Source organism: Daucus carota, chromosome 1 (assembly GCF_001625215.2).
Source record: "Daucus carota subsp. sativus chromosome 1, DH1 v3.0, whole genome shotgun sequence".
Lineage (NCBI taxonomy): Eukaryota > Viridiplantae > Streptophyta > Magnoliopsida > Apiales > Apiaceae > Daucus > Daucus carota.
Window position 1 is genome coordinate 37,412,096 of NC_030381.2, and position 13,828 is coordinate 37,425,923.

At 36.4% G+C, this 13,828-nt stretch overlaps 3 protein-coding genes across 3 annotated transcripts; all 3 read right to left on the bottom strand.

Moving 5' to 3' along the window:
* Positions 1-162: 162 nt before the first annotated feature.
* On the bottom strand, positions 163-4,476 carry LOC108222218 (glutamate receptor 2.8). The gene is made up of 5 exons (XM_017396138.2): positions 4,111-4,476; positions 1,897-3,215; positions 1,480-1,792; positions 976-1,382; positions 163-869 (listed from the first exon to the last, which is right to left on the bottom strand). The coding sequence occupies exons 1-5, from the start codon at positions 4,388-4,390 to the stop codon at positions 363-365; spliced, it is 2,826 nt and encodes a 941-aa protein (XP_017251627.2). The 5' UTR covers positions 4,391-4,476; the 3' UTR covers positions 163-362.
* A 2,481-nt stretch (positions 4,477-6,957) lies between these two features.
* LOC108205391 (U3 small nucleolar RNA-associated protein 18 homolog) lies at positions 6,958-9,139 on the bottom strand. Its single transcript, XM_017375334.2, has 2 exons — positions 8,999-9,139; positions 6,958-8,870 (listed from the first exon to the last, which is right to left on the bottom strand). The coding sequence occupies exon 2, from the start codon at positions 8,859-8,861 to the stop codon at positions 7,170-7,172; it is 1,692 nt and encodes a 563-aa protein (XP_017230823.1). The 5' UTR covers positions 8,862-8,870; positions 8,999-9,139; the 3' UTR covers positions 6,958-7,169.
* A 2,279-nt stretch (positions 9,140-11,418) lies between these two features.
* LOC135150173 (pectinesterase 1-like) lies at positions 11,419-12,949 on the bottom strand. The gene is made up of 3 exons (XM_064086317.1): positions 12,258-12,949; positions 11,712-12,157; positions 11,419-11,578 (listed from the first exon to the last, which is right to left on the bottom strand). Exons 1-3 carry the CDS (start codon positions 12,753-12,755, stop codon positions 11,419-11,421), a joined length of 1,104 nt encoding a protein of 367 aa, XP_063942387.1. The 5' UTR covers positions 12,756-12,949.
* Positions 12,950-13,828: the final 879 nt, after the last annotated feature.

Genomic DNA, 13,828 nt, shown 5'->3' on the forward strand with positions numbered 1-13,828 from the left:
ATATATTATATACCATTTTTCCTTATATAGTTATATAATGTAAAAAACATATAAATTAGCAATCACTTGGACGAGTATAACTAGCTTTCTTATAAACAATCCTTCTTAATTCATTTCATTTACTGATTTTAGTATTTACTTTCCTTAAAGACTCAAGGAACGTATGCAAGTTTAAGAACATATGGAGCCTCATATATACAAATCCAGAGTCTACAAATCAATGAGAGAAGAGAAAAACCAAAATAAATAAAAACAAAAAACCTCAAAAAAAAGTAGTACTGCCATGATTCTACTGCGGTTAGACAAGATAAACACTGATAGGTAGTTAAGGGTAAACTAAGATGAACAAATAGTTTAGTTTCTCATACAACATCTTGAGGGTTTGGCGGAGTAATCTCATGGTTAGCACCTTCAGTTGCCACTGGTATTGGACGAGTTGCTAGCTGTACATGAGAACTCGTTGCCAAATCCGCAGTTGAAGGCGACAAGGTGCTACCATTGTCAAGTCGAAACTTGCTGTCATGAGTACTCCGGCTAAAAGGAAAAGAAGAAAGATCTCTGTTGTCAAAATGTCTGCATACTGCACAGATTTTTGACCAAGTAGTTGAGCTTGAATTCGCAACAATTCTTTGAAGAAACAGTCTGTTCTTGTATAGGTAAAGAAACAAGAATACAGCAAGGCATGTTGCTGTGACACTTCCAGTGATTGCAAACAGGCCTTCAAAGCTTTCCAAGCTCACACTGTTGGATCCCATATTGCTTCCTGATTCTGGACACACTGGATCAATTATAGATATCTTCTTACCTTCTGTAACACTGATTATGGCTCGCGAGACATCAGCAACTAAAGGTGATCCTTTCCGAAAAACCTGCAGACACACACACAAATGTTATCAGTATTATATGTGAGTTGAAGCTTTCTTGTCAGGCTTATCTATGCAGAGCTCAGAACACTCAAGTTTTACGACTACTTACGAATGCAAATCCATCTGTTCGGTAAGTTGGTCCAACTTCCATGAACTTGTTGCAGTATTTGGATACAAAGAGCTTGGCATGGGGTGTGACATCGAAAAATGCTGATATGCCTCCCTGTTTACTTCCTTTAGTCAGAGCTTCACTGCATTCTTCGGCAAACCTGTAAGATTTCATCTTCGTTTCTTCAAAACCCAAACTTTTCAAGAGGCCGGGGATAAATGATCCTGCTTGATAGCCAACGTAGTTTCCGTTCTTAATAAGCTCCTCCACATCTGTGTAACTTGGTCGGAGCCTCTGTACTGTCAATCTTGATGATAAACTAGCAGTATAAGTGGAGCTTAAAATGAGCACCACAAATATCCAGACCACAACAACCAGACGGGCAAAGTTGCTCATTATTTTCTCTCCTGCACAAGCCAAATTCTTCTACTATAAGGACTAAACAAGATATAAGGACTAAACAAGATAACAGACATAACTAATTGACAATATTCACCACTCAACTGTGAGCAAACACTACGGTGGACAAGGGGAACCAACAGATCATGCCGACATGCTGGGAAGGCGGACCTCTGAAAGCAGTATTTATCCGGTGTTCAAGAACCCAAACAGCAAAACCGGTGAAGATGAAGAATGCAATGCTGGTTAACCACAGATCCTTCTTAAGGGGCTTTAAGAACGTCCATTTGTTATTTGAATCCTCGTATGTGATCGGAACAATCATAGAAACTCCTCCTTCTGATATAGGCATTGTGAAGTCTACATACAGTGATCTATTTGTAGTGATTGTAATATCTCCCACAGCAGCATCGAATTTCTGTATCATGTAAAAACAAAATATGAAAAAAGATCATTAATCCACTTTCTAAAATTTGAAATAGAATTTTTGATATTAAAGGTTTACCTCTGAATCAAACTAACCTCAAGAAAGACTTGATGCACAAAATCATTGTAAGTTCCATCAATTCCAATCAGAAAAGGAACATACTCATATTGGACTGAATAGGGCAATGCTTTGATGACAGAATCAAACAGATCAATGTAGTGTCCACTAGCTTTGGTTGTATTGGTTTGAAGGTCTCTTTCTGCACGTAAAAATTCTGTGAAACCATCTTTGACTGGAACTCCAATTTTTAGCTTCTTTCCTCCAACATGAATTTCCCATCCCCTGGGAGGATGTGTTGATTCTCCTGGCCATATGATGCCCCCAAGATCATTCGGAACTTGATAAGTTTTACCATTTTTCTTCAGCGTCCTAGATAAACCATGGCTCGGAGACCAGGTTCCTACTTCTCTGGCCTCCCCTCCTACTACATTGAGTATCTGGTATGATGCAGGCTCTACTTGTCCATTAACAAGACTGAACTCACCGCTGAGTCCTCTGAACCTCGTCACCAACATTTCTCTGAGAATTTTAGGACCCGTTTCAGAGGTTTCAAAATCAAATAGGTTTGTTGAATTTAAATGACTTGGATTATATTCAGAAATTGAGTTGGTATATCCAACTCGCTCTGCAGCTAATGCAAGTGCCCAGAGAGTGTCGTATGCCCATAAACCAGTGAAGCTTAGATTTGTTTTTTGCTTGATATTTGACGCGTTCTCAGAGAATCTTCCTAACCTGTAAGAGAAAGAATCAAGATTTTCTGACTCTGGAATCTGAGGTCTGACTCCCAGTACACCTTGCATTGATTCCAATATATGCGAGTCCAGTGAGGAGATCATATCCATTATACCACTAGAAACAATCCATGCATAACCTTCACTCATCATTCCTATTTCCTGTGCTTTCAGAAAGAGGCGAACAGCAAGAGCACGCGACATATGCACCACAAACACTCTTGTCTGCATAGTCATCATCTTATATAGCTCTTTTAGAATAAAATCCTCAGTTGGCTGAAGAGGAATGATGCTTCTGTATGAAATCCGCACATCATTATCATAAAATTCATTAGCTAGATATGGAATCATTCCATGCCCATAATCTGTATCTTCAAATATAACTACTGCTTCTCTCCACTGAAATTTTTTCACTATAGAAGCAATGGCTCCTACTTGAGTAGCATCACTTTGAGCTGTTTGAATGAAGTATGGAGTCCTGCGACGTAGAGAAGGGCTTGTTGCAGAAAAAGAAATGACTGGTACATGGGCTCTATCGCCAAGATCTAGCACAAAACTGGCTTGTGAAGACTTCTGTGGACCAATTATTGCATCTACCTTTACCTCTTTCAGAAGTTTCAGAGCTGATAAACATGCAAAAATAGAATAAAGTTCTTATACAGGTTTAAAAAAGTTCTTTGTTTTAGCAACAAACTACATAACTTCAAATTACATAAGTTCTATTTATTGGAATCCACTTATAAATGCTGCCAAGAATCAGTTGAGCATATCCTTAAATTCAGATATCAGGGAGACCGCCATATGAATACCTTGTTCTTTTAATGTACAAGTCATCAGCCCTAGCATGCTGGAATCATATTTTCACCAACAGGAGAATTTTATGCTGATTATAGTTATGATCATTAGTTCAAGACATCAGTGTCTAGTACATATTCCTATCACTAATTTGTGATATCTGTTCTTTAATGGATGATTTAGAAAAATTGTTAAAACTTCAGTATGTCATTAATTGTTGACCTAGTTTAAAAAATGTATAAGGATATTGAGTAAGACCTTTCAGATGCTGAAAGCATATGGCCCCTACTTCTTTGACCATATAATAGAAATAGTCTGTCAAAGGAAGGAAAGGAAGAACATCAATCTCTATCCCCAAGTTATGAATGGTTTTATAATAACTATCAGAGCATCAGCCTCCTACAGATGGGAGGCGATGTGCTCATTCTGCGGGTACAATTTCCTTCTAATTCTTTTTTCTTGAAAATATTAGGAAATCAAACAAAAGCTTCATGCAGAAGGTGTTTGGACATGTTAAGAGGTTTGACAAAACATTATAATCAGAAGTTAAGGGTTTTAACATGTAGATTGACATTTTGTGAAGTTTAATAAGATACGTGTCTGGTAACTGGAATGAGTACAAGCTAATCACTGAGCTAACCAAAGTAGAAATGTATGCAAGCTGCATACAGCATATATAATATGGATCATAATGTTTTGATCAATATTTAGAGAAGAACATACCTAAAGCAGCAGAATCAACGACATGTCCCTTTGGGTCCTCAACATGGAGAGCAAGCCTGGTAGAATAGTTTGTATGAATTTCATAAAAATCAGAAAGTGCCATTTTCAAGTAGCTTAAGCCACTGCTTCCTATTGCTGAATCCAAATCAAGAAGCACCCCGACTTGAAATGTCGTATTTTTCCTCTGGGGATTACTCTGAGATTGCGATGTGCACAAAAAGGCATGCAAACTCAGGAGATGAATAAACAGAAAAAACAATGCCATCTTCTTTAAATGCATCAACTTATACACTAAATCATGTCATATTATGCTCAGCTTATATACTAATCTGTGAGAGAAGCTAGTAGCTACATTACAGGGTCAAGTTGAATTTGTACAAGTCAATGGATCTCTACGATTTTTTACTTACTTCAAATGTTAATTAGAGTCAGGCTGACATGGATCGATTCTATTTTAAAATCCTATCGACGATTACAGAGTACTTAATATTATTTCGGGAGCTGATACAATCTGGCGAAAGCAACTACTACAAGTCCTGCATTTTTGGTTGATCAAGTCAAATTTATCTAGTCTCCAGTCTGAGGATACATTGTGCAATACATAAGATTAAAAGAATTTAATCAAGTCAATGTCAAGTAGCTTAAAAATATAGCACAGAAGCTTTCTAATACAGTTACAATTCTTTGTCAATCATCAGTTGCCTTTAACTAGACGCTTCTGATAGGCTTAACTCGTCTATACAGTATCTGTACAATAAAATTCATATTTTTAATACATAAAAATTCGAATCTAATCAAATACAAGAACGTGGAAGCTCTGCAGTTGTTAATGGGGGCTCTTTCAGTAATGGCTGGTGCATAAGGCTCCATCACTAAGATCTAATACTTAACATCTATCCTCGCATAATATATTCATCTGTCATTATCTTTGCATAATGACATATGAATACTCTACTTATACCCGAAAAGGCCATAACCATATAAGCTACTTGTATCTCTCAATGTCTCATTCTTTAGTTTTTATATTTTTATGTAATTATCTTCGGGCTTCAGCTAACATTATGTTCTCAACTCCTTGCGCGTATTTGGAAACAAAAGCGCGAGACTCAGAATTTGACAGGAACTCTTACAACCTTGGTTTCTAAGATTCTTGTCAATTCTTGTGTAACAGACATATTGACCTGGTTCTTACCCGAGGCTCACGTGAAGTGTCCAATTCTCCTAAAACCTCGAAGTGTTGGGAGGAGGGCTTATCAAGATCATATTATATTCTAACAAAATAACACTAAAGATGCGAAGAAAAGATGGAGGACTTATATTTACAAGAATAAACATTTAGTGTGTTTCATTTTGCAAAGGGCAGGCAAATCCCTGTGTTATTTTCTTGTTCATAAGATTGTTTGCTTGTTCTGCTTGCACATTCTGCTCTTTTCCGCTTTACTTTAGTTTTTCCGGTCTCTGGATATAATATGCACATACTCCTTTTTTACATTGTTTTTCTTGTGATACCTGCATTGTAGTGTAAATTTCTGGATATTTTATTTCTGCTACTTCACTTCTTTATTTGGTTAAGCTTTTTTAATAAATTGTTTGTATCTCTTGTAATTTGCTGACAGCCAAATATATTGTACATGCGTTTGCTGCTCTGCCTGTTTCTTCATTTTGCATACATTTTTCATTTCTCAGTCTGCATGCATTTCACATTATTCAGTTATGTAGTAGGGCCCTGACATGTTTAAAATTTCTTTCTTATAAATAAAAATATTAGTATTATATTTTTATTCAAAAAAAAAATTGTAAACAGAGGGAGCATTGACTAAACTTTATTTTCCAAATGGCATATGCAACTCCACAATAAGCTTTCATGTTCCAGACCCCTTCAAAGTCTCAAGTGAAGTGCTAAGTAGTTTAACTGTACTGTGTCCTAAGCTATTATAATGGAATGACACAAAACACAACTCCATCAGAGTCCTAGCAATTTTTTAAAAAGTTAAGATGCTCCATTCATTCCTCATTTTTAAAGATTGTGAAGCCATTCCTCATACTATTTTGAGGAATAATATATTCATTTTTTTCCTTTTTCCCGCTCTTTCCCTCCTTTCTCTCTCTTATTACAAGTTGAATATAATATTATTATAATAATAGAGAATGTAAATAGGGAATGTTGTTGGAGTTCTCATTCAATAAAATGTAGTAATCCCTTGAAAGATACATATTTTATTATATATTTAGGGAACCGGTTAGGACTCTGCTGGGATTAATGTTGATTTGAGAGCAGCAACTTACGAGTTCCTTGAATGCAAAGATGTCACTTGTAATTTTGTATGGCATTTTGATATTCAGAAAACATAAAATCTTGAAATCATCGTAAATCTCTTCACGTTTTACAGATGCTCAGACCTGCTGAAAAAATAGATTTTCGCACTCCTCAAACAAAGGCTTACCAAGTTTTAGATACTATAAACTTCGAAAATAGATAATAGATCTCCAAAATTACAGCGTTCAACATACATCAAGGCGAACAAACCATATGAAATTAAACACAAACATTACCATAACAAAACACATATGTAGGCTGTAGTAGACCATTTTACAGATATTAAGTACGAACGTTGCTGAGAGGTTAAAACAATAAAAATTTAACTAGATAACCTGATTAAATGCATACAAATTATGACCAGGAGAAGCCAGCGCCACCCAATTGATCAATCCAAGCATCAATAACATCGCCATTTTCCAGTTAACAGACAGAGTTGTGAACTAGACCACATTCGCAACCCCCAACAAAACTAATTCATGTAGCCAGTTTTAATGAATATGCGTTAAACGAATAAGAACTGAATAGTGTTGAGCTTTAAAATCTAGCTTCATAGAAACTTGTGAATAATATTGAGGGCAAATATAACAGCCAATGTTATTCTGCAAATAGGTGCAAATCTAAAACAACATGAAATTTGATGCAGAGCACCAAAAACAAAATTCAATAACCTTTAAGCTGGTCGAATGGTCTTTCCTATAGTTTGGCAAAAGAGCATGGCAAAGAACCGTCATTATTCATTCTATGCACGATTATAGTGATGCAGCTTGTACAGTAGCACCTTTCCTGCAGAATTACCAAAAGCCATGAAACCTCCATTGGGACTGAAATCCAAACAATAGGGATTGGGCAAACTTTTATTTGGTGGAGGCCAGTTGGAGAAAACAGTGAATGAAGGAATATGAACCAGCTTTAGACTTTTACTCGCATAACTGGAGCTGATGGCTAATATCTGAGCATCATGATTGAACTTCATAAAACCAACTCTTGTTGTTAAATTTTCAATTGTCTTGAGAGGTTTTCTCTTTCCCCCTAAAAAATCCTCGCGGTTATAAACGTTCACTATCCCACTATCTGAACCGGCAGCAAACAAATTCCCACTCGGGGATGTACAAAGAAATGAACTATTTATGCAACCTTCATCAACACCCTTATGGAAGCAAGTCCTTGTCCTCAAATCCCAGTGGTAGATATGTCCATCACCACCTGAGCTTAGTAATTGTTGCCCACCTTCAGCGAAAGCTAAAGAGCGACAAGTCCCATTCATCTTTAATGTTCCGATCAATTCTTTCGTTTTGGCAGAAACTAGCAAAATATAGCCTTCATTGCCGATAAAAGCAATCGTCTTAGAGTCGGGTGAGACCTCAAAATATTCCAAACTCTTCTCCTCCCTCCCCGTCAAAGGGCCTATTTTATCTACCGTGGCTTTCACCAAGTCAAAACTGTAGAAAAACTTCCTTCTTCCGGATATAAAAACTTGAGACCCATCAGGTGAGAAAGAGGCCTTATGTATCGCACAATCTTCCAAAAATATGCTTTGAATTTTAGTGTTCCTTTTACCATCAATCTGAAAAAATCTAAGCCTTTTATCCAATCCAGCAGTTAAAAGAAGTTGTGCATTTCTATGGAACTGGACCGAAGTAATTGGGCCAGCAGCAGGTTCCTCTGCATTAGCATCAACTAATTTCGAGTACTCAAGAAGTCCAGGCATTAATTTTCCACCGCTTTTCACAACAAGATCTTGATTACTTCGTAGAATATCATTGACATCTTCATCATCCTTGTAACCCTTAGCTACTGCAACCCCAGACTCCTCATCTGAATCCTCACCAGAATCATATTCTTTTTCCCTCGAATCAAGTCGAGCCCAATCAGTCCCTCGGTTAAGCTTCTCGTGCTGAGCCCTTAACCTCGACACATACGCAGCACCCGTAATCACACTCTCCCCCTCTTCCTTCCTCAACTTCCTCAACCTATTAACTTTCCCAACATTTACACTCAACTTCTCCTCCTCATCATCCACCCAAACACACTTCCGTTCCTCCATCACATCCTCCACCTTACTCTCCCCGGGAAATTCCTCATCATCCTCATAAACCGACAAACGACTATCCGCCGACCTATCCATAAAAAACAAAGCAGGATCATCCACTTCCCCTCCAATACCCCCCTCCTCGACATCCTCCTCCTTCCCAAACTCAACCGGAAAATGCAAAGACCCAAACAAAAGATTCTCAATCTTCTTCCTCTCCATCTCCTCCTTCATTATCACCTCCTCATTTTCAACCTTCTCCTTCTTGTTTTTCTTAATTCCTAAATTACCCACATCAGATTCTTGCTCAACCACCTTCTCCCCTTCATCAAGAACCTTCCTTTTACTCTTTTTCTTATCAACCCCATTAGGCTTTTCACTATTTTGTGAAATTAAACCCATTCCAGAAAGCTAAAACAAAATCAAATCAAATAAAACAAAATTCAATACTACTACAGAACTTAAACTACACAGTTCTATGCACATGTATACACATATATAAGATGATTGAAGAAAGACAGTACAATTGTTTAGGTTACCTGGAATGAAGCTCAAGCTGAAGCTTTGTTGTCCTAGAATAATGTCTGAATCTCAACGTTAAACCCTAAAAACCCTAATGAAATTTAGCTACTCGTGTATTGGGCCCGGCTAAGAAACTAGATCCGGAACGAGGCCCCTGGGCTAAACAAGACTAGGGACTAGCCCATTAGTATGACCCGGATACAACCTCTGTTTTGTGAATTAGAGATTTAAGTACCACTGTTCCTAAAATAAATAAAGAAGTTGAGCCAGCATTCTAAAAAAGTTTTTGATTTATTAATAAAATATTATTAATTTTTGATAAATATTTAAGAAATTCATCTATTTATCGATTATACTCTGATTTGATTAAAAAATTCAATTTATCCAAAGAACATCTGATAAATCTTAAATCGATAGGTCAGTCGATTAGTTTTGATTCCGGATTTTTACAATCATGAATTGTTGAGCCCGTAATTAAGAAACATCATTAGATTCAGAACTAGAATAAACAATTTTGACGAATAGTAATTACAAAAAAAAAAAAAATTCTCCCTCTAATACATGGTTTACTAAATCTTATTGAATAATTTATACAATATTTTCTAAATCAAAGATCCTCGTAATACGTTCATTTTTGACAATGCAGGCTTATATGTCTTACAAATTAACTCGGATGAGTCAGAGTCGAACCCAATGCAGGCTTGTATGCCTTAAAATTAACTCAGATAACTCGGATGAGTCGGAGTCGAACCCAATGCAAGCTAATATGCCTTAAAATTAATTCGGATGAGTCAAAATCGAACTCAGGTCTCACGGACAACAGACGATAAACCCACAAATTGAATTATCCAACCGTGCAGAGGATTAAGGAACGACGTTTTCAAAAATATTGAATACAAATCCTTCTATTCACCGGTGCTTAATTTGTATTAAAATTTTAATTTTGAATAATAAAAAATATGCATAAGTTATGTGAGCTTACTTTATTAGTCCGAAGAATACATTTAGTTTTTAATTAGTGGCTCAATTTTTGATATAAATATACAAATTTAATATATCATTAAATAAAATAATGTAGATAATAAAATAATATAATTTATCAGTTAAGAATCTATTATAAATAAATTGAAAATCCATGAACAAATACCCATCAATTATATAATTATCTCGGTTTCTTTATCTAAAATTATTTTACAGGTTCGGACTTCTGGTGGTGCTGAGAATGTTAGGGGCAGGCACATATCTCCATGGAGTATTTATAAATTTTTTACTTGTCCATGCTAACGAAAACACCCATATCATTTCATTAGGTTATGGCTTTATGAGAGTAAGTAGCATTGCTCCATCTTCTTCAATCATATAAGGTCGATCCGATCCGAGTAAAGTTAAAGTTGTGTCCAAAATTTATACCGATTTTTAAAAAGTTGGTTAGAATTTTAAATTCTTAAAAAGATGATCAAATTTTGGTTCTGTTTTTTAAAAGTGTGGCTCCCGTTAAACGTCACTAACGGAGTAACGGACTGAAGGGTAAAAATGAGTTCTAAATTCTCAGAAAAGTGGTCAAATTTTGGCCCGCTTTTTAAAAATGTGGCTCCTGTTAGGCTCTCGTTAGTGATATTTAACGGGAACCACACTTTTAAAAAGCGGAGCCAAAGTTTGGCCATCTTTTTCAAAATTTAGAATTCAACCAACTTTTTGAAAATCGGCGTAAACTTTGGCCACAACTCTAAAGTTTACGTCATACATTACCATCATAATAAATCTATTTATAAAATTTTTATAGTTTTACTACTAAATTGTTTTAGAAAAGTGCTATTGTCCCTTCTTGTATGTATCCCACCGTGAATAAACCAATAAAAGAAAATGGGAAGCAGAACAGATCATGGTGTTTTTGTATTAATCAGTTTTAAGGTGTCGAGTAACTGGTAAAGTGTCAATTGAGGGATTGTTCTTGTTCTGTCTCTCATGAAAAGAGTCCTGTACCTCATTATTAGATAAAGGGGAGTACCATCACATATTCACATGCTTAGGGCCCGAGAGCATTCGCTATTGAATTGTAGCATGCAATAGAGGAATGTTTCCAAGTGCCGGTGAGACGGTGAGTACACTTCAAATGATCACAGATTGTCAAGTCGATCATAGAGATGATCTTCGCAGCACATGACAAGATGAAATGACACGATCAAGGCTATGGTGACTCCCTAAATCCATACAACACAAGGTTGCTTGATATTCTAAAATCAGTGACTATTAGCCGGTAATCCACTGGTTGAATATCGAAACCATCTATCAGAAGAGCCAAAAACTATGAAAACACGTACGTAGTACTTGTACATTACAGTATTGCAAATGGAGATACAACATGCCTTAAGCTCTACAAGCACTATATTTTCGATACAAATTACATTAACATTATTAAGCCCGGAGACCGGAATCCTTAAAGCGTAGGAGGAGGAAGCAGCCATCCAGATGCATTAATATGCCCAAGAGTTATGAATGGTTTAGCATCAGCATCAGATAACTTCTTTACAAAACCTGCGCGCTGCTCTGGCATCGCTCCTGGTCCTCTGTTCTCAAATTCCGCAAAATATGCAGTTCTGCACTCAATAACATCAATGATTTAAATATCACATACATTACTCGTTGGGTTCAAATGTATCAAGTCCATCAAAATTTTACTACATACATAATGCCTAACAAATATTTACCAAAACTTAATGAGCAACTTACTCTGCATACTGTGGTCTGCCTAGGCACGACCAGCCTTGAGGGTAAACAACATCACCCATATCAGTATACGAAAAAATCACCTTAGGATGCGATCTCCAGGTTCTACCCAAGTAGGTCTTTGTGGTGGTTCCTGTTACAGAGCAATGCACAAACGAGAATCCCAAATCTGCATTAGGATCATCGTTTGCATGCGCGGTGATCACATCTTCTTGTCTTCCATCCAATACATGTAGTTCCGTATTTAAATACAAAGATTTCGAGTTGCCAAATACAAAATCCACAGTTCCTTCGATGTAAGAGTCCTTGAACAAATGGTTCCCCGCATCATCACATAACGTGTCCTGAAACCCCTGCAGTTTCACGTTGTAGAATGCTCCATTTTTGCCACTCACTCTCAATGCCACCGCTTGTGCCAGAGGTCGCCCATCCGGCCTTGGCGCTGTATTCTACTCAATTCAAAAATAATTGAATAAATATATTATTCAGCAGTGGCGGAAACAGATCCGAATCAGCAGGTTTTATAGACAAATCAAAGTTTTAACTTACTACAATATTGAGATTAACAGCCATGAAATAATCAGCTGTGGCTTCAACCGTCAGAGTCCCGCTATTCGTAGTTCCATATGTTTTAGCATCACCATTATACGATATAACCGGAACATCATTCGGATCTCCATAGAGTGTAACAAATGTTTGGTAACGATCCACCAACAATTTCTCAAAATAATTCCCTCCAGCAATGCTAATTATAACGCGACACGGATTACTTCTGGGAACACTCTTGATAGCCTCGCTGATTGTCTTGAAATCTCCACTTCCATCTTGCTTCACATAGATAATTCTTGGCTGCTTCGATTCTGCCATGGCTAAGGCCGGATCCAAGTCTTTACGCACGCTGGCCAGGGCAACATTTTTATCGAACCACGCAGACAACTGTGATTTATCTGAAGGAATTGAATCAAAGTCATCACTTACAACTTTAGGAACCAAGAGCACAAGGATTGTGACCAGAACTGCACCAAATAATGCAACAAGACTGGCCATATGAGTAGTGTTTGAGTGTAATGTGAAGTGAAGTTGTGAAAGAGAGATGAAACATAAGAGAAGAGATGATGAGCTCAAATGTAGTGCTTATCGGCTATTGAGTTGAAAATTGATGAAATCAAACTGAGCGGCGATGAGATTGCCATGTTTGGACATATATGCATGGAGACTTGGACTTACACATGTTGTGTGCAGTATGGACGTGTTGCGTGCGTTTGTAAGAGTAAGACTGTACAAATGAAACTCTAGTTTATTTGTTTTTTTTTCTCTAAGTAATTATTGTGTAACATTAACTAAAAAAAAGTTCGTTTTCAAAAACTAATGTGGTGCGGCAACACCTATCACTAGTACACGGAAAAAAGATCGGGATTTTATGAAAAATATATTCGTTTCTAAAATTTTTTGATGGAATTTATATTTAAAAAAAAATGTAAAAATACTAATATACAACCAAAATCAAATACTCACTCTGTTTTTTAATATATGATGTTTTGAATTTTTTTTTTCTGAATAAAAATATATAATCAAAATTTTAAATCACAATAAAAATAATAATTTTTACTAGTCGGTCAATCCACCTAAAGATACGTTCCCAAGTCAAAAGTGACCTATAACAAAAAACAGAGGGAGTATAATTAATAGCAACTCTATTTTTTTACAGAAAGAAATTGTTTTGGATTGCAAATAGTATTAAAAAAATAGTATCTAGTTATTTTTTGTTGCAATTTCCGCAAAGCCACTGCAAGCTCATTTATGGGCTATTCAAAAAGCCATAAATGGGCTTCTGAGAACAGAAAATCTTCAAGGTGACGGTTGAAAGTGACAATATTATCGCATTTCAAATCTTCTGAAATCAAGCTGAAAAGGAAGATGCAATAAAAGCTGAGGAATTATCAGTTGTTCTGTATCAAATCAATAGGTTGAGGCTGCATCTGCAATAGAACAAGTCTAGGAAAGATGATTCGGAGAGGTGGGAATTGGGATTATGAACTCAGGTCAGGTTTCAGCACTTCGAACGAAATAGTAATGAAAATATTTTTTTTTTAATTCTTTTATGATTTTGTGCTGTGTTT